The sequence below is a fragment of the Mercenaria mercenaria genome, chromosome 5 (assembly GCF_021730395.1).
Source record: "Mercenaria mercenaria strain notata chromosome 5, MADL_Memer_1, whole genome shotgun sequence".
NCBI lineage: Eukaryota > Metazoa > Mollusca > Bivalvia > Venerida > Veneridae > Mercenaria > Mercenaria mercenaria.
This window is the reverse complement of record NC_069365.1, coordinates 79,050,226-79,075,687: the sequence shown is the minus strand read 5'-3', so window position 1 is coordinate 79,075,687 and position 25,462 is coordinate 79,050,226. Positions and strand designations below refer to the sequence as shown.

Here is a 25,462-nt window from a genome sequence, read left to right as displayed (position 1 = left end):
TTCTAATTATTGGTTAGAGAAGTCACTTGTTTTTTTCTATTATTTAAAATATTGTTAATACTAACTGAACTTCGTGATAAGTTGGGTTGGTTCAGAATTAGAAAAATGATGTTCTGACAATAATTAAGTGAATGTTTGAATTATCGTATTTTTAAGACTCATTTTGTTTTAAACAGTATTTTAGTATTGTGTCACATTTAGATATTGCACTCATAAATTTTAGATGTAGCTATCTGCTTAAAAAGTAAATTTTTAACACAGACACAAGTTCACGTGTGGTGACTTTGTGTAATGACAATCAGTTACATTACCTACTTAACTGTAAAACACAAAACAAGGACAAATATCAAACACGGAATGCGATGTTCCAAAAACGCAACCTCCCCAAAACGAAACCCACCGCACGCAGCCGTGCACCACACAAACACTCGCATACAAAGCATACACACGAGGACAAAACGGACAAATAAAGGAACACAGTGGAACGGGCAGTGGCAAAAACACCACTGGGGAGCTTAAACTGGTTTATGGTGCGCACCTAACCTCACTCTTACCCCCACCATGTTTCGAAGACACGGGACAGTGTAAACATTGTTCAAGAAGCAGATGTAAATAAGGAAAGCTCTACGTATTACTGCAGAAATCCAATTTCATTAAAGTTTGAACAGCCTATGAATAGCAAAAACAAAGCAACTTGCCTTATTTTGTAAGAAATTATTTCAACTTGTTAATAGTCAGTTTAGCATCAGACTTTGTTTCTTTTTCTAAACTGAAAAATAGCTTCTTGTATTAAATCAATTACTCATTCTCAATAAACTTTAGTACCATGACCAAAAGTTGTTATGTCTGTTAAGCTATATTAAGCTCCCTAAATAAATATAAAAGTGAATTTAGTCAAAACTACATTCTAAGTGAAGTGGTAAAAGCAGTCAAGTTTTACAATCTAGAATCAAAATTTATGTTACACCATAAATAAATATGGTCTCTTATTGCAATTATTGTTTCTTTTTATTTGTTCAATAAGTTTGCTTTATCACATGCTCTAACTGGACCATGATTTTGATATGAAATCTTAAAATCTTAAAGTATTTAAAAACGCAGCTTCCGATTGGTTAAAAAAAGGTAAAAGAAAACAGAAAGTGTTTACAATTTTGGAAAAATGACAAAGTTTTCTGCGAACTGAAACAATTTACGGGAGAGCTGCAGGAATAATCTTAAAAATGACAAATTAGCAGAATAAATATCAGTTAGCATTCATTCAACAAATGAGGTATGCGTGTTTGAAGGTAAAACTATCGATTTGTTTTAAAACTTGTTCGATCACGAACAAACAAACTCAACTTTTGGATTCTCGAAATGCTGTCCAAAAATATGCAGAAAGACTGCATACCTAGCACTTGTCAGATCAACACTTGTATTGCAAGCTATTTTTTTACTATTTATTTCGTGACTACAGGAAAAAAGTTTATTTAAAGGTCCATTACTAAGGGAAAGTGAGTTGGCAATTTTTTTTTATAGCCAGTGCATAGACTTCTGCAAGACACTAAATAATGAAGATTGGCAGGTCAAAATTTACAGAAGGTCTTTGGAACTCAAAGAAATGTATGTGTATTATGTTGAAATTTCAATGAATCGACAGAATGACCCCCAGGTCTTTTTAACTTTCTTCATACTTCATAGAAAAATAATTGTACATATACTGCGATTTATTTCGAATTTCTACATACCAACTTTCATTTTCCAATAAAATGAAATAGTTTCTGTACTTTTTAAGAGAAATTAAAATGTTCACTTTCCTTAGTATTGGACCTTTAATAGCAATATCTTTTTAGATAGAGAGTTAACGATATTCTGAACGAATTATCTCTATTCTTTGCCTCTGCCCTTCTTCTAGAGAGGTATCTTTTTTGTAATAAAGATATGACTGATAGCTCAAATTACTATAAAGACATCTCTTAAACTAACATAGATAGCCTTTAGTATATACCTTGCTAAGCGAAGGTGCTAGCTTTTAAATACTATTAATTCAAATATTATTTCAAATACTGCTAGCTCTTTTACGCCAACTGTAATTTCTTTCAGCAAGAAAGAGTTCTTCTTTACTGGTAAGTACCTTTTATGAATTAAATATGTAATTCTATCTATTGTCATTACAAAGATGTCTTTTAATCTTAAAGTGATAGCTTCAAAAGATATATCTATATTCATAATAGCCCCTTAGTCACTGAATGAATAGCAAAACGGCTTGTCATAATTATTTGCGTACAGCTCTGTAGCCAGGGACTCGCATCTTCAGAAGGATACTATCATGCTTAAAAGAGTCCAGCGTCAAGCCACAAGTTTTATTTTCGATAACTGCTCTCCTACCCAAACCCCCACTCAAGGTCCTCTGAGATCACCGAATATATTCATGTTGCCGTGATAGAAATTCGCTTAAGTAGGTATTATGGAGCATGGGTGTTATTGCACTTTTATTACCTCTCATGCATAGACTCGATCAAACCGAGTCTGCTATTATGTTTCTTGTTGTGTTCCATGTTTCCAAAATATCTTGGCACATATTTTTATGTCTTTTTTTAAAGTGACCGTTGGGATGGTGCAAGCAATGCTATGTATTTATTCCTGACCCCAAACTATGGTAAGAGATACATTAAACCAAAAACATTTAATAACTGTGAAACTAAAATTCAATGACATAACTTGCTAATCTGAACTAAAAATGTTTGTAAAAACTCATACTTTCTAATGACTTTGATAGATTGGAATAATCTCAGTGATCATTTCTGTGCAGCGACATTACAGAGCTTCAGAAAAGCACTGATAACAGCATCCCATCTCTCAGATGCTGTGTCTATACCAAAAGGTCCTGCGATGTACACTACCGGAACGACTTGTAAGTATCAAAATAGGTGTAGACTTATTAATCAATGTATTAGTACTAAACAAGTTAAAGCATAGCAAAAGTTCCTTCTAGGGCTCATCTAAATATATAATGATCATCTTGTAAAATTTTGGTTGCAATGTCTGTTTTGAATATTGGTCATCAGTGTGTGCAACCCCAGGATCGGACACAAGGATAAGACCATTCTACCTTATTGACATTCCGTATCCCCCTGTTTTTAATCAGGGTGTCAGTGGCGCAGTGGTTAGCAGTTTGGACTACAACGACAGCGATCCGGTTCGATTCCGGACCCGCGGCTGATATTCCGACTAGTGTTCAGTGCTGGGTGATTTACTTTACAGACTGGATGCAGGGGAGGTCACTATAACGCCTGTCGTGGGCTCGGCTTGAAATAAGTTGTTCCATCCATTCCAGGTGGGGACTTCCGCCGACTACCCATGTTAAATAGCGCCACTGTTACATTTTGCACCAGAAAAAAACACTAAAATGTTGAACAATGTTGATTTATACTGCCAAAAATGTCAAATAAGTATTTACGCTAGTTATTTAACATAAAATGCTAAATTCAACAACAAAGTAAATCCGTTACCTCTTTCAGTTGAGTAAATACGGCAATAAGACATTGACCCGGTCAATCTATTTCCACATGTAGTGTACGATTCGATGCGTGAATTTTTGCGCATGTAAATTTGCTGATATATGTCTATCTGTTTGTAAATATGTTATGTTTTTCAAGAATGGAGGGAAAAAATCAATCAACCATCCTCGGGTTTAGTAACATGTAACCCGCGGAGCGCGTTAAGTAAGAGAGTCGCCTCAATCAGGAAAGAATAATTTTAACGTCAGAGGTTATTTTTAAGGTCATGGAGTTTGATTGGTCAGCTTGTAATGACAACAGCTTTCGAGGTCAGTTGCTCGATCAGTCAAGTGTAACTTACCGAATCAAAGTGTTCCTTCTCAAGAGAAGGAATATTTACTAATACACTGTTGTTTTTTTTAATCAATACGAAAGTCTTGTTACGTTTTACAGCGATTTTTTTGAAAATTTATTACAGGTAAATAACAAAAAACAATCTGATTCAAAGTCACTTCTCGAGCCATCAAAACGTCCATACACAAAAATATGCAAATCGTAATTGACGCACTTACAATCTGTACTTTTTGAAGGTGACTCAGAGCCAGGTAGTCTCAAAAGTTTTATAGTTAACCCAGCTAGCAAAATATATGGGACCTATATGGGCCCCTTATTGTTTTCTATGTGGGGCCCACATGGGCTGCAAATAAGGGACCCAGATGGGATTTGTAAACGGGATTGGCATAGATCCCACATGGGCTTCAATATGGGACCCATATGGGTCCATTATGGAACCCACATGGCAACTACATGGCCAATCTATATGGGCCCCACATGGGCTGCCAATAAGGGACCCACATGGGATTTGCAAACGGAATTGGCATGGGTCCCACATGGGCTTCAAGGAACATCGCGGAAATGTATGACATAAAAAAATGAACAAGAAATTTCCAGTAAAAGACGAGATTAACCTGAAAATAATAATGTATTAAAAATCTGAAAACAATAATTCATTAGTGTACTTGCCTTCAAATAAGAAATTCTATTTCATATGATAAATAACGAGTAAATTTGTAATGATTTTTGTTTCACTTGTGTTGAATTTGCCAGTTTTCCACAGAAAGAACGTGCGCGCGAAATTTTGTACTCTCGTGAGATTTTACGTTAGTATTAGATTATTTTATTTATTTCAAATTTAAATAAAATAAGACAGTTGTACCGGTCAATTTTTAAAATATAACATTATATGACTTTACAAACTTCGTAAGATCTTGGGTCATGGTAATTATGTCTCCCCCAGGAGACATATTGTTTTTGCCCTGTCCGTCCGTCCGTCCTTCCGTCCGTCCGTCCGTCCGTACGTCACACTTCATTTCCGAGCAATAACTGGAGAACCATTTGACCTAGAACCTTGAAACTTCATAGGGTTGTAGTGCTGCTGGAGTAGACGACCCCTATTGCTTTTGGGGTCACTCCGTCAAAGGTCAAGGTCACAGGGGCCTGAACATTGAAAACCATTTCCGATCAATAACTAGAGAACCACTTGACCCAGAATGTTGAAACTTCATAGGATGATTGGTCATGAAGAGTAGATGACCCCTATTGATTTTGGGGTCACTCCGTCAAAGGTCAAGGTCACAGTGGCCTTAACATGGAAAACCATTTCCGATCAATAACTAGAGAACCACTTGACCCCGAATGTTGAAACTTCATAGGATGATTGATCATGAAGAGTAGATGACCCCTATTGATTTTGGGGTCACTCCGTCAAAGGTCAAGGTCACAGTGGCCTGAACATGGAAAACCATTTCCGATCAATAACTAGAGAACCACTTGACCCCGAATGTTGAAACTTCATAGGATGATTGTTCATGAAGAGTAGATGACCCCTATTGATTTTGGGGTCACTCCGTCAAAGGTCAAGGTCACAGGGGCCTGAACATTGAAAACCATTTCCGATCAATAACTAGAGAACCACTTGACCCCGAATATTGAAACTTCATAGGATGATTGGTCATAAAGAGTAATTGACCCCTATTGATTTTGGGGTCACTCCATCAAAGGTCAAGGTCACAGTGGCCTGAACATGGAAAACCATTTCTGATCAATAACTTGAGAACCACTTGACCCAGAATGTTGAAACTTCATAGGATGATTGTACATGCAAAGTAGATGACCCCTATCGATTTTGGGGTCACTCCATTAAAGGTCAAGGTCACAGGGGCCTGAACATTGAAAACCATTTCTAGTCAATAACTTGAGAACCACTTGACCCAGAATGTTGAAACTTAATAGGATGATTGGTCATGCAGAGTAGATGACCTCTAACGATTTTGGGGTCACTCTGTGAAAGATCAAGGTCACAGGGGCCCGAACATTGAAAACCATTTCCGGTCAGTAACTTGAGAACCACTTGACCCAGAATGATGAAACTTCATAGGATGATTGGTCATGCAGAGTAGATGACTCCTAACGATTTTAGGGTCACTCTGTTAAAGGTCAAGGCCACAGGGGCCTGAACATGGAAAACCATTTCCAATCAATAACTTGAGAACCTCTCGACCCAGAATGTTGAAACTTCATAGGATGATTGTTCATGCAGAGTAAATGACCCCTATTGTATTTGGGGTCACTCCGTTAAAGGTCAAGGTCACAGGGGCCTGAACATTGATAACCAGTTCCGATCAATTACTTGAGAACCACTTGACCCAGAATGTTGAAACTTCATAGGATGATTGAACATGCAGAGTAGATGACTCCTATTGATTTTGGGGTCAGTCTATTAAAGGTCAAGGTCACAGTGGCCTGTTCATGTAAAATCATTTTTTGGAAATAACTTGAGAACCACTTGACCTACAATGTTGAAACTTAATAGGATGATTGGACATACAGAGTAGATGACCTCTATATATTTTGAGGTCACTTGATCAAAGGTCAAGGTCACAGGAGCCTGAACAGTGACTTGAGAACCACTAGGCCAAGAATGTTGAAATTTAGCGGGATGACTGGACATGCCAAGTAGATGATCCCTATTGCAGCCAACCATCAGTGTCTCTTTGACTTTCGCTCCAGACCCCTATTGACTTCTTGCCTATAGGACTTTGCATTGGGGGAGACATGCGCTTTTTTACAAAAGCATTTTCTAGTTTTTCAAATGTATTTGAAAAGATTATCAAACGTTTTATTAAAAGAGGTTACGACCCAACTGTTTTGAGACATACCGCATGTTTAGTGTTCAACCCGTTTACAGTTGGACACTACGCTTCCCTCTTTGATTGCGTCTGACGGAAGAGTGGGAGGACTCTATGATGAGCAGTTTTTAAATCCTACCAGGACTGAACTGTTTTGATATTTGTCTTCTGGCCTGTTTCGTCGGGCCCTTAAGGGTGTTTCTCTTGTTGCTCTGTCTTCTGAAAAGGCATTGAGTACATACGTTTTTGGTTCTTAAGGTTTGCTTTTTATATATTTATACACGAGCATTTTTGTGTTTTACATGCCATGCATTTTTGTTTCCATTACGCGTGTGCTAGAGATTCACCTGGAGGGGATTACGTTTATTTACACTGTCCCATGTCTTTGGAACATGGTGGGGGTAAGAGTGAGGTTGGGTGTGCACCATAAACCGGTGTAAGCTCCCCAATGGTGTTTTTGCCACTGACCGTTCCAAGGCGGTGCCCCACTGTGTTCCTTTGTTTGTTCGTTTTGTCCTTGTGTGTTGACTTTATGTGCGCGCGTGTCTGTATGCTTATTGTTCGTCTTGTCCTTATGTGTTGTCTTTGTGTGTGTGTGTGGGGGGGGGGGGGGTGCGTGTGTGTGTGTGTGTGTGTGTGTGTGTGTGTATTGTTCGTTTTGTCCTGATGTGTAAGCTTTGAGTGTGTGTGTGGTGCACGCGTTTGCGTGCTGGGGGGGTCGTTTTGAGGAGGCTGTGCTTTTGATGCGTGGCACTCCCTGTTTGATATTTTTCTTTGTTTTAAAATAAATTTTGTTTTTAAAAACGAATAAAAAGAACTGTAAAAACGGAAAATTGTACGGAAAGTACAATTTGTCACGATTCCTTTCAATGTGGGACCCATCTGGGTCCCATATGGGTGCAAAACTTGACCAATTACCAAAATTCGTATTAAAAGGATGATAACTGATGAAAATTTACACTGCTGAACCGAGCAGAAAATAAACATATGGCAAAGATATTGTATTTGCTCCAAGGATATAGATATGGGCCCCATATGGGTTCGATGTGGGCAAATAATTACATATGGGTCCCATATGGGACCAATATTAATCTGCCCACATGGGCCTACCGTATACTGCCCATATAGGGCCCATATAGGCTTGCTTGCTGGGAAGTGTGGAGTCTCATCGCTCAAGAGCAAGGGCATTACATACTGATCTCGGCAATGAAAACCTACTGTCTGAAATAAGAAATGTAATCAGTTTTCTCCCGTCTCCAACCTTTAAGCTTCCAACAGTTCGTTAAAAGTTTGGTGAATCATCCGCATGTGCCCATGCACCACCATCCCACGTCAATATTACAGCTGAGGGTGTAGATAAACTCATTAGTGGTCTCTGTCCACACAGAACTTTGCACCGAGGTAGTAAAAATCTTGAAATCTTGTGTGAAGTTCTCACTTTAACATTTTACACGGTATGGTACGTATTATCCCTCTTGGTTGGAAACGGGCAACTATTGCCTCTGTATACAAGAAAGGTCCGAAGGTTACACCTAACTAACTAAAACGGATATCCCTGAAATGCATTCCATCTAGATCTTAGCTCGTGTGGCATATTATAGTCTCAAACATGATTACTTTCTTCGCTGGAAATGAGATACTTACTTCCAATATGGGTTAAGGTGAAAAAACAATTGTGAGACCCAGGTGATCTGTTTCACTCAGGAGGTAAAGGTAAAGGTAAAGGTAAATTTTATTTACCGACGCTTTGTGAAACAATGAACATAAGATCTGTAGAGCTTTTGAGCGACCCTATTTTAAGAACAGAGAGGTTTTCGATAAGCTAGAGAAAAGACGACAGACTGACGTATAAGTTATGGATTTCTCCAAAGCTTTTGTTCAAGTTGATCAAATATAAGCTTAGAGGTTTAGGAGTAAATCCAAAAACACTATTTTCCCTCTTCCCTTTTTTCTATTGGGGAGCATAAAAATACATAGACAAAGTGCAACATGTAGGCAAGGTAGAGAAACAGATAAAGGAACACAGTGGTCACTGACTTAGAATGGTCAGTGGACAAAAGCAAACTTCACTCTTAATCCACACCATGTTCCAAAGTTACATCATGACAGTGTTAATAAAGTGTAAATGAAAGTGTAAATAAAAGTGAAAATAAAAGTTATATTTGTCAGGGTGAATCCCTTACCTATGAATTAAAAAAAGTATCATTTGCGCGTATAATCTTTTGACAACTCTAAAAGTTGCAAGAGAAAAAATTAAAAAAAAAACAAAGACAAATATCAAACAGAGAATGCCACGCACCAAAAACGCAGCCTCCTCAAAACGAAACCCACAGCACGCAGACGCGTGCACCACACACACACACACAGACACACAGCCAACACATTAGGACAATTCATTTTGAAGAAAACACCATAATTTCAGACAAAAACATGGAGCAATATGTCCATGACGACATTTTAAAATGGTAACGTTACAAATAAAGTTCAAAGATCACTTCGCGCGAAACCTTACTGCCAGCATTTGGTCAAATATAAATGAACATTATTCTACTGGTGTCACGTATTACAATCGAGCATGAAGTTTGACAGGAAGTTTTCGTGGAATAAAATTGTGTGTTATTTTGCAGCGAAATATTTTTTGTATTTATAAATATTACACAAAATGGAAGTATTCAAAATTAATTGTGAATGATGAAAGAAAGTTGGTTTAATGTCTGTACTACTGGAAATAATTAATTCGATCTTTTCTAAGTGAATTATGCTTGGAATAAGATGTCAGAAATGTGTTGGAAGTTTTACAAAGTGTTCCTTTTAGCAGTTTTTGCATGTTTTTTCTTACTTGGAAAGAGTTGCATAGATGCACAGGCTGTTAAGTCATCAACAGCTGATAAAACACCAACAGAACAAGAAAGAATTCCTTTGCCAGATGAAAGTAAGTAGTCTGTAATCTCAGCCAGCCAGTATAACCTAGTCTGTGTAGACCATCGCCTCACCAGTCATCCTACACCACAATAGCAGTCAAGGTTTAACAAAGGCCATGAGTGTGATCGGGGTTCGAAGGGGCTTGTGGCTCATGTGGGGTCCGGGCTGAAGCCCCCTAGAATCTGGAGATGCCCTCACATGGAAAATGTAGTTTTTTTTCAACACAAAATAGACCTGGTTTTGAATCATCTCCCTTTATGTTTACTTTTTGTGACATTTATTCATACGGTAGAAATTACAAGTTGCTCAGGTGAATGTAAAGTCTTTATTACACAGTATGAAACAGTATAAAAACACCGTGTCAGTGTCGCTGGGCAAGTTTGATTCAGTGATTTTTTACCAAAAAAATTTAATTGTTTTATTTTTTAAAATGCATGTGCGCGATCTAGGGCCAAAATGCGTTTGACACAGGCACAATGCGCGTGTCTTGACAGATATACACCACTACTAGGAGCATTAACTACCTAATTCCACATTTATGGTCAGTAATACTCCTTCCGAGCCATGTACAGTTTACAGACACTTTGGGTTTTGACAAGCCAGTTGAGCAGCCCTGGACCCAAGGAAACATGATGCTAAGTTTTTTGTCTTAAAATCCATTTCATGGGCATGGCTTTCAAAATCTTAAACATTCAGTCAGTGTGGGTCAGTATTTAAATAAAAATATCAAAATATACCATCAAAGCATTGGTTACAAGATACCAAACCCTTCAAAAGCATCACCTGACTACATAGCTTATAAACCAGTGAAGCACACTTAAATTAAGCAAACAATCAACTTAAAATGTGTGTAGATTTATATACCGGTAATTATTTCCAATTACTTGAATACAGTCAAAAATTTGAGTGTATATCAAAATCCCCTTGATCAAAATCCTCTCCACTGAAAAATGACTGTGTGTTACAAAATCCCCTTCACACATTTGCACGGGGTATCATAATCCCCTCTGTGATTAACATTATAGATATATAGATATTAGTGCTCCAAATTATATTATGTTTGCTAAAGGCATTGTATTTACGTGCTTTATGCAATAGACTTTTAAGTTGTATATAGTTGTATTTGAACTTGATGAAATAAGTAAAAATCACAAAGGGGATTATGATACCCCCTGCAAAAGTATGAAGGGGATTTTGTAACACCCTATCATTTTTCAGTGAAGGGGATTTTGATCAAGGGGATTTTGATTGTCTCCCCAAAAATTTGCGAGTCAAAAGTTGATGCTTCTGAGAGGTTTGGTATCTTGTAGCAATGTAACAACTAAATACTATTGGCAAATAATTTGTTCACGTTATTTGAATTAAAATTAAACTTACTTTTTAGTTAAAAAATTATGTAAATGTTATGCTTGCTTACATAGACAGGCAAATTGCTTATTAGAAAGGAAGGGAAGTAACCCAGATTCAGAACCCCAAGTGTCTGTGATATTAAACAACATGCAGGGTTTCAGAAATCCCATGTCTGGGGGCTGCTGAGGGCTAACAGAAAATTCTGTAGGGCTACAAAATTTTGTCAGAGTGTGCCCGCTGAGCTACCATCAGTGGCTACCATCAAGTAGCCCAGAAATCAATACTGTAGTCTGTATGAAGGCAACATAAAACATAATTTTGACAGTTGAAATATAAAGTAAAATTTTAGGCATTAAATTAAGAAATCCATAAATTTCTTACTTCAGAATTAAGGTCTTTTTTTGTAAATAACAACTGATAGATCTCACCAAAACAAATTATAACTTGCAGAAAATAGTGTAAAGTTGGTCAGATACTGTTCTGTAATGTACTTGATGGGGATACAACTTACAAGTGATTTAAATTAATGTAAATAGTCTCATTTTCAGAAATACTGAACCACGCTGTATATTCATGTATGATTATGTGTAGTCCACTTTTATGCTTTTTATACACCCCATTTTAGGTCCATAAGTATCCTATGTCAAATATATTGAGTTGTGTATCTGTATCTGAGAGCTTAATATGACAAAGACTTCTAATCATTTTCTTCTCCCCAGGGCACTGTATATTATGTATGTTCAGGCATTTCCAGGAATGCATCATACTTTTGTGTGCAGAATTCATCCTGTCAACATTATGTGCTAAAGTAGTTCTGAAATGATAAAAAAATTATATGTTCACTGAAGGTCCTGCTCTACGGTGAATGGAAAGTGTCTGTTGGCAGTCATGTCTGATTTAATGTCATCAGAGTATTTAGCCTTGCAGTCTGGCAAATTGATTCAAATAGTTGAAAATACCGGTAGGCAAAATAATTTTGAATGTAAACACAGAAATTTTACCAGACAAACAGATTTCTATGGGCAAATTGGTAGTTGTTGCACATAATCATACATTGCTTTTAGTGAAATTAATACTGGATTTATTTATATTTTTATTCAGATTCACCCAAGGAAATTCCACTTAAATAACATAATTATTTAGACCAAGTAAAATGAATGCTGTGGTTCCTTTATTTTAGTTAAAAGTTTGAGATTTTAAACAGGGAGTCTATGATAAAGTCCGATTAAAATGTAATCCATGCCCAAGTGAAATTAGTATCATTCCGCAATGTTTTGGACATGTTAAAATTATGAATTTAATGCTAAAAAATGATAGGGAAGGTAGATAAGATTTTATTGTATTGCCTTGTTTGAAATTTATAACAGTGAAGGCATTAATTCGAATTTTATCTCACACTTGCAAAATGAAAGATGAAAATTCCAAATTTATAACACTTTGAAAACTAGCTGTGATGTATATTATATGATATTTAAATAATTTATGCTTACAAAGCAAGCGCTTACATAAAACCTTACTGACGTATAATTTAATTGTAAAGATGATACCTGCACACCCTGCAGCTGGAAATTGAGATTATTTTCATTCCATCTAATGATTTATAGCATAATATGACATGACTGTGTCTTAAATATTGTACTATCTACCTAAGACTACCTTTAATCATGAATGACTGCAATGGTTGGTCTACATATGTACATGTACATGTCTACAGTTGGTCAGGGGGTCAAGTATAATGTAGTACAATTGTTAACTGCCAATAACTGGCTGCTAGCATGTATTGGATAATTATTATAACATGTTAACTATTGCCTTTGCCAATAAATAGATCTAAAATGACAAACTTCACTCTTGTGTTGATTAAATAACATTAAAATGTGCCTAATTAAGGTTTTTATTAGCTCGACTATTCGAAGAATAGTCTAGCTATTCTACTCACCCTGGCGTCGGCGTCGGCGTCACACCTTGGTTAAGTTTTTGCATGCAAGTACATACAGCTATCATTTAAAGGCATATAGCTTTGAAACTTATTTATTCTTTTTCTAGGTCAATTACCTACCTCACTGGGTCAAGTTCCATAACTCTAACATGTATTTTGAGCAAATTATGCCCCCTTTTGGACTTAGAAAATTCTGGTTAAAGTTTTACATGCAAGTTACTATCTCCAAAACTAATGCAGACATTGAATTGAAACTTCACATGTGTCTTTGGGGTTATAAAACTAGTTGATAGCATCAAGTCCCATAACTCTGACCTTCATTTTGGCCAAATTATGCCCCCTTTTGGACTTAAAAAATTCTGGTTAAAGTTTTGCGTGCAAGTACATACAGCTATTACTAAAAGGCATATAGATTTGAAACTTATTTTTTCTTTTTCTAGATCAATTACCTACCTCACTGGGTCAAGTCCCATAACTCTGACATGTATTTTGAGCAAATTATGCCCCCTTTTGGACTTAGAAAATTCTGGTTAAAGTTTTACATGCAAGTAACTATCTCCAAAACTACTGCAGATATTAAATTGAAAGTTCACATGTGTCTTCCGTGTTATAAAACTAGTTGATAGCACCAAGTCCCATAACTCTGACATGTATTTTGGGCAAATTATGCCCCCTTTTGGACTTAGAAAATCCTGGTTAAAGTTTTGCGTGCAAGTACATACAGCTATCATTTAAAGGCATATAGCTTTGAAACTTATTTATTCTTTTCCTAGGTCAATTACCAACCTCACTGGGTCAAGTTCCATAACTCTTAACATGTATTTTGAGCAAATTATGCCCCCTTTTGGACTTAGAAAATTCTGGTTAAAGTTTTACATGCAAGTTACTATCCCCAAAACTAATGCAGATATTGAATTGAAACTTAACATGTTTCTTCGGGGTTATAAAACTAGTTGATAACATCAAGTCCCATAACTCTGATATGTATTTTGGTCAAATTATGTCCCCTTTCGAACTTAACTCTTTTGATATTTAACATTTGGGTAATAATTTCCTGCTTCTGTGACAATATTTCGAATAGTCGAGCTTGGCTGTCTTACGGACAGCTCTTGTTAGGTTGATTACTGGTATATAGCAGGTCACTCAATTATTAAAGATTAAATTAGACTTTTCATTGACTTTTTGTGTACAACTAAGCCCTAAAGTACGTGGTACCTCTGTACTTACTGTTAACCTACATGTAGATCCAGACAGACATAATTATGTATTTATTTATGAATTAAATGGCTCATATTCAATAGTAATTTTGGCTTACCTACAACTATTTGTTTCTGGAAAATTGTCCAAAAAATTTCATCAATTTTAAATATTACAGAAACATGAATTGGTAGTGCAGTTACAGGAAAGTTTAAAAGAATTTTTAAAAAAAAATTGTATTATCTATTTATTGCTGCCACATGCTGTGACATTTATGTGGATTTCAACCGTTAAAGAAAATGCACCATATAACAGTATCATACAGGACTTCATTGGAAATTTATCCTTCAATCAGGGCCTGCTTCAATCCACCATACTCTGCTTAAGTCACAAGTCAACTAATTTTTTTTCATGATGAATGACAATTAATGAAGGTTTATAATTTCAAATGGAGATAAAAAAAATATGCTTCATAACAATGAAACTCGTACATTTTATATTATTAACAACCTCGGGTTTAAGCTGGTACTAGAGGATGTGAGGTGTGTTGAGTATTTCATAATATCTTTCATGATCAAGACTCACTGACAAACCGAGTCTGCTGTTGTATTACATGTAAATGCTTTGTTGCATTATTTTCTTCCAGAGGATCTTAACCTTTACCCTGCTGGCGGCAAGTAATTCTGCCTTTGCGACCAGTGCAGACCAAGATCAGCCTGCACATCCGTGCAGTCTGATCATGGTCTGCACTGTTCGCTATTCAGTCAGTAAATTTCCTTTGAACACCTCTTTGAATAATAAATGGTACTGCCCAAAATAAATGATGGACCAGTCCATTTTAGAAATTTAGCAAGCTAAAGGTTAAAGATTTTATAAATGCAAAATTTGAAAATTAGTATAAATCAGCAGTGGTTGGTTTTATGATTTTTGTAATTGAACACAACTTCACATCTAAGGTACTAATGGGCCATTACTTCAAACTTTCCTTAAAAACACAAAGAAATGGTTGTTGGTATGTTACATGACGATAACATGCTCCATTTAGGGCAAGTAGTTAATAGACTGGATACATGAGTAGCTTCAAAACCCTAAGTTACAATATTTTTGCTGGCTCAGAGCATTTTGGTTGTCCAGTTATGATGTCAGATTTAATTTTGTTTTATTGCCCTTGGTCCTACATGTATACAATGTGTATAATATTGTATTTCACAGTTTTTATCCATTTGTTCACTGTTCTGTGAAAATTGTAGGCAATTTTGACATTTTCATACTTTTAACCGTTATGCTGGACACGTCTGATTCTGCCTTAACGACCAGTGTATATGATGTCAGATCAGCCTGCACATCAGTGCAGTCTGATTGTGATCTGCACTGTTCGCCATTCAGTCAGTATCTTTTGGTAATCTCCGGTGACCCTTTTAAAAGTTAATGGTACTGTCCAAATTGAAAGATGGACAAATTTAGCAGGGTAAGGGTTAAGGAGGTGGTTTTTACTGCATTTGTTCTTCATTTCTATCTTTATAAAACAGATTCTGTCTCCATTTCTCTTCCAGCTGGCTAAAAGATAAATAAGGGAAACTAATAAGAAAACTAGTATATTATATACCTTCACAAAGAGGGAAATTGGGGAAAAAAGTCTGCTTTAGAGAAAAACAGCATGATTTAGATTGAAAGACATTTTCCCCAAGGGTAAGGGTCTGTAGCAGGTAAAAAAGCCCTGGAGTTCTACCTGAAACATAACATTATTTTAGTTTTATTTGATATATTAAAATTTTTTATAAAACTTTATCATGAGTTATCTAGCTACTTTGTATGTACCATTTATATGCAGGTTGTTAATAATGTCCAACATTATCAGTGTATTAAATTATAAACCGGATACTTCATTGTGCAAAATTATAACATTTTCAATGATGGTTCACTTCAACAGGATGTATTTATCAAATCAGTTAACAATTAAAAATGCATCACAAAGAATTCCTTTTCATGAAATAGATTTGCAAAATGTTTGCATTTCATGGAATTTTTGAGTTTTTTTAGCTCACCTGTCACAAAGTGACAAGGTGAGCTTTTGTGGTCGCGCGGTATCCGTCGTCCGTGCGTGCGTCCGTGCGTGCGTGCGTCCGTCCGTCCGTAAACTTTTGCTTGTGACCACTCTAGAGGTCACATTTTTCATGGGATCTTTATGAAAGTTGGTCAGAATGTTCATCTTGATGATATCTAGGTCAAGTTCGAAACTGGGTCACGTGCCTTCAAAAACTAGGTCAGTAGGTCTAAAAATAGAAAAACCTTGTGACCTCTCTAGAGGCCATATATTTCACAAGATCTTCATGAAAATTGGTCAGAATGTTCACCTTGATAATATCTAGGTCAAGTTCGAAACTGGGTCACGTGCCTTTAAAAACTAGGTCAGTAGGTCTAAAAATAGAAAAACCTTTTGTGACCTCTCCAGAGGCCATATATTTCACAAGATCTTCATGAAAATTGGTCAGAACGTTCATCTTGATGATATCTAGGTCAAGTTCGAAACTGGGTCACGTGCCTTCAAAAACTAGGTCAGTAGGTCAAATAATAGAAAAAGCTTGTGACCTCTCTAAAGGCCATATTTTTCATCGGATCTGTATGAAAGTTGGTCTGAATGTTCATCTTGATGATATCTAGGTCAGGTTCGAAACTGGGTCACGTGCGGTCAAAAACTAGGTCAGTAGGTCTAAAAATAGAAAACCCTTGTGACCTCTCTAGAGGTCATATATTTCATGAGATCTTCATGAAAATTGGTCAGAATGTTTACCTTGATGATATCTAGGTCAAGTTCGAAACTGGGTCACGTGCCTTCAAAAACTAGGTCAGTAGGTCAAATAATAGAAAAACCTTGTGACCTCTCTAGAGGCCATATTTTACATGGGATCTGTATGAAAGTTGGTCTGAATGTTCATCTTGATGATATCTAGGTCAAGTTCGAAAGTGGGTCACGTAACTTCAAAAACTAGGTCAGTAGGTCAAATAATAGAAAAACCTTGTGACCTCTCTAAAGGCCATATTTATCATGGGATCTGTATGAAAATTGGTCTGAATGTTCATCTTGATGATATCTAGGTCAAGTTCGAAACAGGGTCATGTGCGGTCAAAAACTAGGTCAGTAGGTCTATAAATAGAAAAACCTTGTCACCTCTCTAGAGGCCATACTTGGGAATGGATCTCCATAAAAATTGGTCAGAATGTTCAACTTGATGATATCTAGATCAAGTTTGAAACTGGGTCACGTGCCTTAAAAAACTAGGTCAGTAGGTCAAATATTAAAAAAACCTTGTGACCTCTCTAGAGGCCGTACTTTTCATGGGATCTGTATGAAAGTTGGTCTGAATGTTCATCTTGATGATATCTAGGTCAAGTTTGAAACTGGGTCAACTGCGATCAAAAACTAGGTCAGTAGGTCTAAAATAGTTAAAATCTTTTGACCTCTCTAGAGGCCATATTTTTCAATGGATCTTCATGAAAATTGATCTGAATGTTTACCTTGATGATATCTAGGTCAGTTTCGAAACTGGGTCATGTGCGGTCAAAAACTAGGCCAGTAGGTATAAAAATAGAAAAACCTTGTGACCTCTCTAGAGGCCATATTTTTCATGAGATCTTCATGAAAAATAGTGAGAATGTTCACCTTGATGATATCTAGATAAAATTCAAAACAGGGTCACGTACCTTCGAAAACTAGGTCAATAGATCAAATAATAGAAAAACATTGTGACCTCTCTAGAGACCATATTTTTCAATGGATCTTCATGAAAATTGGTCAAAATTTTTATCTTGATAATTTCTAGGTCAAGTTCAAAACTGGGTCACATGAGCTCAAAAACTAGGTCACTATGTCAAATAATAGAAAAAACGACGTCATACTCAAAACTGGGTCATGTGGGAAGAGGTGAGCGATTCAGGACCATCATGGTCCTCTTGTTTATTCTTATTTACTATTTTGAAGTGAGTAGGGGAAAGGATAATGAGCAGAGTAAATTGTGTGGGTGCTTTTTTTGTATTTTGACAAGAAATATTTATGTGGGTTTCATCAAACTAGTTACATTTGTAATGGAGTAAATGCAGATACTTAGCAGTGAGATATTGAAATCCAATCCATTTTACACATAAATGACCTGATACAGCCACAAGTGGGCTCATATATCATGCACTGACTAAAATAATTCTATGTGCAGACCTGAAGAACATTACCTTAGGTAATCTGGTAATGTTAAAATTATTGCTATATAAAATATTTATTTAATGAAAGATATGGTAATGAGATATAGACAAGCCTTACTCCAGTTACCTACAGTGGCATAGAGGGGACATAGGAAATATTTTATTTATCACATGCAAACGTGTTAACACGTGTTTGCACGTGGTAGCTAACATGTTTTCATAGGAAATATTTTATTTATCACATTCACATAGGAATATTTCTATTTATCACATGCGCATGTGTTAGCTACCACGTGCGAACGTGACAGTTATCATGTGTGCACATGTTAATTAACATGTTAACACCTGTTAGCTGACACGTGCGCACGTGATAAATAAATTATTTCCGTGCGCACGTGATAAATGAAATATTTCCTATGTCCCCTCTATGCCACCGTAGTTACCACTTGAAGAATGAAGGATACTGCTAATTCACACAGTTACATAATAGGGCATTTGATTGGTTAATTTTTTAGCACAGTTTTGAAGTTGACCAATGGAATATTGATACTGAGAATGGCTTAAAAACAATATCATATATACTAAAGTTTTTTCATCAGGCTGGAAATACACATAGGAAGGAAATGGAAATGCTCATTTGAATTTTGAGAGTTCATTTGCTTTTTTATACCTTACAGAATGTGTAGCAGCCAGATAATAATTAATTGATTTGCAGTACTTTGATTGCTTTTCCCTTGTTAAAGGTATGGTATAAGTGCAGGTTGAAAATCATTTCTCTGTGTGCAAGATGTCAGTGAAAATTTATGATTTTGACCTGCAGGTAATAAACATAGAGATGAAAGAGATCACTGTTGAACACAAGGTCCTGCTCTAGCTTATTGATTTACTTTACATACTGTTTTATTACTTTCATATGCAAATATTGTGTCTGGATGAGGGATTTCCAGTAGACAGTAGATTATTGATTTTGAATTTCAATCCAAGCGAAAATGTTATCAGGAATTGCAGGATTTTGAAAATGCGTGGGTGGGATTTATGGTGTGATATTGATGTATAAAGGGTGGTGTTGCTTATTGGTATTTTATATAAAAAGTTCAGTTGAGGGCACTACATGATGTCTGTATGTACATCTGTTTGTCCATCTATCCATTCAGAATAAGAAGTAATAAATATGTCCCAAGATGTTATCAGTTAATAAAATATGGGCAGGAGTTCGGATGCGTAATAATCAAATCACGAGAGCGTAGTGGATACATTTCTTTTAGAATCATTTTTATGCCCTCAGGCATATAGCGATTGAACTGTCTGTCTGCTTGTGTTACCGTCCGTACAAACCATTGCTTTCAGCCCACATTAATGTACCGATTCATACACTTAACAATCCTTGTGGAAAGACCTATAAACTGATATATTAATGACCTTGACCCTCATATCACCTTCACCTTCAAACTTAAAACCTTTATAAACGACATATTTGGTCCTACAGCCAACATAAATGGTCCAATTTAGTTCGCACTCACACTCAACAAAACTTCTGGCAAGACATACAAACTGACCTTTATATATATGACTTTGACCTTCATCCATCAGTACAAATTAGATTGCCTACAGCCCACATTAATTAACCGATTTAGTTTATACTTCCACTCAACAGCCCTTGTGGCAAGATATACAAATTGATTTATATATATATATGACCTTGACCCTCGTATGACCTCCACCTCCAGACTTAAAACCTGAACCAACAACATGTTTTGTCATAATGATCATAGCTCTGGCTTCTTGTCAAGATTTGAATTAAACTACCAAGATGACCTTGACCTTGTCCGGCTGTACAAACCAGATTGCCTCCACATTAATGACCTCATTTAGTTCTTACTCACACTCAACAATCCTTGTGGCAAGACCTACAAACTGACCTATATATAAATGACCTTCACTTTCTTATGACCATCCCCTTCAAATTTCCAACCTTAATAAATCACATTTTTAGTTTTACAGCCCGCATAAATGACCCAGTTTAGTTCATACTCACACTCATCAAACCTATATGAGTGACCTTGACCTTCATATATTCTTCACCTTTAAAATTAAAACCTTAAAAAACAGCATCTTTGGTCATACATACGGGGGCATGATTTTGCGTCTTGAAGAAGCAGTTATTACATGTTTTTCAGTGAATTATCAAAATATATTTAAAGGGTGAAATATATCTGATATTTTCACAGTGAAAAATATCAATATCAAATATATTTTTCACTAGTAAGAAACTATAAAATCAGTAAATTTAGTCAAACATGAAAGAAAAAGACAGTTTGTTTGTTTTACATGCACAATCAAATTATCTTTCACTCATGAACACCCTATCTTACATTTTCACTCATGGCTATATGCTACTTGTGAAAATACTGCATCTGGTGTTCATTAAATTTTGTGAAAAATATTTCAGTCTTACACTGAAACAGACAAATATGAGCCGTGCCATGAGAAAACCAACATAGTGGCTTTGCGACCAGCATGGATCCAGACCAGCCTGCGCATCCGCGCAGTCTGGTCAGGATCCATGCTGTTCGCTTTCAAAGTCCATTGCAATTAGAGAAACTGTTAGTGAACAGCATGGATCCTGACCAGACTGCGCGGATGCGCAGGCTGGTCTGGATCCATGCTGGTCTCAAAGCCATTATGTTGGTTTTCTCATGGCACGGCTCAAATATATCCTCTACGTATTTGTAACTGAGAAAATCTTTTATGTAGCAGTGACCAGCACATTGGGTTGTACTGTACATTGTTGCGGAAGAGATGAATATTTGCATGTTGTAGGTCAAATTGAAATTTAGAATATTTATTCAGACTGTGCATTACAAGTATATAATCTATAAGGAAGGAAATACTGGTGACTAATAAACTTAATTGGTACTTCAGAATTCAAGGAGGATCTCAGTAGGATATATGGACAAGAGGATTGTTGCAAGGTCAATGTGTAATCCTATAAATGCACTTTGTTATCTTAAAAATAAAGTCTCTGAAAATTTGTTGAAGCAGAACCATACTAGTCATACAGTCCATTTGGCATTTTTTTGTTATTAACATTAGGCAGATAAAAGACTTTGAACTTTGCCCACAAGGATTTTACATGCCTACCTATGTATGAGAGGGACAATGTGGAATGAAAAACCAAGCATTAGGGAGTTTTTTTATCCCTGCCATTCTCAAGGGTGGGGAAAAGAGCTGTCAGTTTCACAGGCAGACATGTAAGGTCATTCATTCAAAATAGATGGCAGTGAGAGATTGACTTTCATACTGCCTGACATTATGTTCATAGTTTATGATGTCATAATACTAATAGTGCTAGACTGCTAGTACTGTGTGACGTCTTAAGTGCGGGCTACATATGTAAAAAAAAAGGTAAAGGTAAAGGTCTTGTTTATTATAGTGTCACCCCTACTGAAAGGGCCAGCCAATTTGACTTATGAGACACCTTTTATTGTGCGTACCAATTACCTCCCAACTTCTACCACTATACCAGTTGCCAGGAGGATAGAAATCGGTAACCATTCATTTAACTAGCTCGCAGCTCACGAACCGGCCATTTCGGAATGAGTCCCATGACAAACATCCCCCCCCCGGACGAACGCTCCCCATGGGGCTCGAACCTTATGTATGTAAGACAATGTTTTTCCCAAGGGAAAGACAGGAATATCAGATCCCTGGTACCTGATTGGACAAGTGTATACTTTCCTGGCTAGGAAGGCAAGAAATTTTTTTATCATCACATGATGACACTATATCCTGAATTTTCCTTTAAAAGTGCTACATTATAATTGTCTAACCTGCTACATGTAAATTTAGGGGAAATGTTGGACCACCAGAATGGTCTGATAATAATTCAGGAAGAAGGTAAAATCTGTTTTATTTTTTCAAGCAGATTATATTTGAGATAGGAAATTCAGCATGTTAATGTGGTTTATCTTTTGTGGCAAAGAGATGCAATGTACAAAATAATTATCGAACAAACATGTAAGAAAAGCATGTCTGTCAAAGATTTAGTTGATTTTTCCATATTAAAGGGAGCTAATTAGCAAAGAGAGATAATTATATTACTGATTCTAAGGAAGGGAGGTTATCAGAAATGTTAAATTTTGAAAGGTGCAGAAATACTGTACAAGTTATAAAATTGTTCAGTTGTCTTGTCCGTTCCAAAATTCAAAGGAAATAAATTACATTGGATAGAATAAGGCGAAGTTAATTCATTTTATGTTTATATTGCATTTATGTAGCACAGTTCAGACAAATGTATATGACAACTATGTTGTACAGTAACTGTTATAAAGAATTAAATTAACATCAAGATGGGTTATCAATGACTAATGTGCATTTTTTAAGAAAATCTTTGTTCTCTACTACTGTACTATATGATGTACACAATGATCAGCAGAGGTTTGTTTCAAGATCAATTTGCATTTTAATTACATTCAATAATAGGCTGATTGACTGCTTGATTGAAAAGGCATTACGAGCATGAAACATTTGTTAATGAGCCGTGGAATTAATTACGAATATAATTATAATTTTATTTGTGTACACGATTTGTGGTACATGTCACATATAAAATAAAATGTTATTTGATTAACAAGAAATTGTTATTTTGAAAAAAGAATTGCTATTAAAATAACTACTCACAGTCATAGGTCAAAGGTCAGAGACTTGTTTGGACTTTTTTGCTGAGAGGTAAAATAATGCCGCCGACTTAAAGGTCCATTACTAAGGGAAAGTGAGTCGGCAATTTTTTTCATAGCCAGTGCATAGACTTCTGCAAGACACTAAATAATGAAGATTGGCAGGTCAAAATTTACAGAAGGTCTTTGGAACTCAAAGAAATGTATGTGTATTATGTTGAAATTTCAATGAATCGACAGAATGACCCCCCAGGTCTTTTTAACTTTCTTCATACTTCATAGAAAAATAATTGTACATATACTGCGATTTATTTCGAATTTCTACATACCAACTTTCATTTTCCAATAAAATGAAATAGTTTCTGTGCTTTTTAAAAGAAATTAAAATGTTCACTTTCCTTAGTAGTGGACCTTTAATTACTTTATGAGTTTGAAACAAATGTTGGGAAATGCCATTAAATGGTATTTTCTGTGCGGTAGCTGAGATTTTCAACAAGTTAGTTTCTCAGTAACTACACAACATTAGTCAGTGATACTCTACAGTTGTCTTTGCTTTCATAATACCAATAGTATGAGCTATGTTTTGTAACTCTTGATGACACTTTGTTAAAATTGTCTCCCTTTTTGTACCAAGACAAGAGATTGCAATCATCTGTTTCGTCTTTCTGTCTTGAGTCCTGCTGTAAAGTCGAAATTTTCTTCATACATAATTATGTCCATCTGCTCAAGCTCTCTTCACATGGCGCAAAGTTTTTTTTACTTTCAGTTTCCTCAGTTGCTTCCAGTATGATACTCGATTGTTTCCATTCACCTCAATAACATATTGAACACAGTTGTTCTCTTTCTTCTTTGATTAATATGCATGCAATTCATTATTTCAGAATATTACTACTTTATGCAATTAAGCTAGCCACCATTTACAAAAACATTTGCTGCCATGCTGCTGTTTAAATTAGGGACATAGCTGAAAGTTGTCTTTACAGAATTTTTTTACCCAGAGCGCCTTAAAATCTTTACTGATAAAAGGATTTTGAATCTGATCTGTTAAACATTTATCACATAGCTTCATGTAAAGTGGTATTCACCAGATACAAATAGATTTTGAAGAAAAAAAATCACCATATTTTTTGTCAGCATAGCAACTTAAGATGACACTTGTTGAAAAAAAAACCCCACATGAATGAAATAGGTGAATAGTTTGAAATTACCAAATTAAGTATTAAATGCTTAATTTGCCTGATTTCAGATAATTTTATGTGGGATGTTTTTTTTTTTTTTTTTTCAGTAAGTATTTTGAGTTCTCACGAAATTACAAACAGCGGTGTTATGATTTTTCTTAACAAGATTATTTGTTAAATACTACAAGCGAATCTAATTATGGTTTAAACATTTTTAGCTCGACTATTCGAAGAATAGTCTAGCTATTCTACTCACCCTGGCGTCGGCGTCGGCGTCACACCTTGGTTAAGTTTTTGCATGCAAGTACATACAGCCATCAGTGAAAGGCATATAGCTTTGAAACTTATTTCTTCTTTTTCTAGGTCAATTACCAACCTCTCTGGGTCAAGTCCCATAACTCTGACATGTATTTTGAGCAAATTATGCCCCCTTTTGGACTTAGAAAATTTTGGTTAAAGTTTTACATGCAAGTTACTATCTCCAAAACTAATGCAGATATTGATTTGAAACTTCACATGTGTCTTCGGGGTTATAAAACTAGTTGATAGCAGCAAGTCCCATAACTCTGACTTTCATTTTGGCCAAATTATGCCCCCTTTTGGACTTAGAAAATTCTGGTTAAAGTTTTGCGTGCAAGTACATACAACTATTTCTAAAAGGCATATAGATTTAAAACTTATTTTTTCTTTTTCTAGATCAATTACCAACCTCACTGGGTCAAGTCCCATAACTCTGACATGTTATTTGAGCAAATTATGCCCCCTTTTAGACTTAGAAAATTTTGGTTAAAGTTTTACATGCAAGTTACTATCTCCAAAACTAATGCAGATATTGATTTGAAACTTCACATGTGTCTTCGGGTTATAAAACTAGTTGATAGCAGCAAGTCCCATAACTCTGACTTTCATTTTGGCCAAATTATGCCCCCTTTTGGACTTAGAAAATTCTGGTTAAAGTTTTGCGTGCAAGTACATACAACTATTTCTAAAAGGCATATAGATTTAAAACTTATTTTTTCTTTTTCTAGATCAATTACCAACCTCACTGGGTCAAGTCCCATAACTCTGACATGTTTTTTGAGCAAATTATGCCCCCTTTTAGACTTAGAAAATTTTGGTTAAAGTTTTACATGCAAGTTATTATCTCCAAAAATAATGCAGATATTGATTTGAAACTTCACATGTGTCTTCGGGTTTATAAAACTAGTTGATAGGATCAAGTCCCATAACTCTGACTTTCATTTTGGCCAAATTATGCCCCCTTTTGGACTTAGAAAATTCTGGTTGAAGTTTTGCGTGCAAGTACATACAGCTATTACTAAAAGGCATATAGATTTGA

At 35.9% G+C, this 25,462-nt stretch overlaps 1 protein-coding gene across 5 annotated transcripts in view; it reads left to right on the top strand.

Annotated features, from left to right (window-relative positions):
- Positions 1–9,241: 9,241 nt before the first annotated feature.
- LOC123557717 (stromal interaction molecule 2-like) overlaps positions 9,242–25,462 on the top strand; it is a 90,134-nt gene continuing 73,913 nt past the window's right edge. For all 5 annotated transcript variants that reach the window (XM_045349358.2, XM_045349356.2, XM_045349355.2 and 2 more), the window contains exon 1: positions 9,242–9,599. In XM_045349358.2, coding sequence (XP_045205293.1) covers positions 9,440–9,599 — 160 coding nt within the window. In that variant the 5' untranslated portion in view covers positions 9,242–9,439. The remainder of the gene's footprint in view (positions 9,600–25,462) is intronic.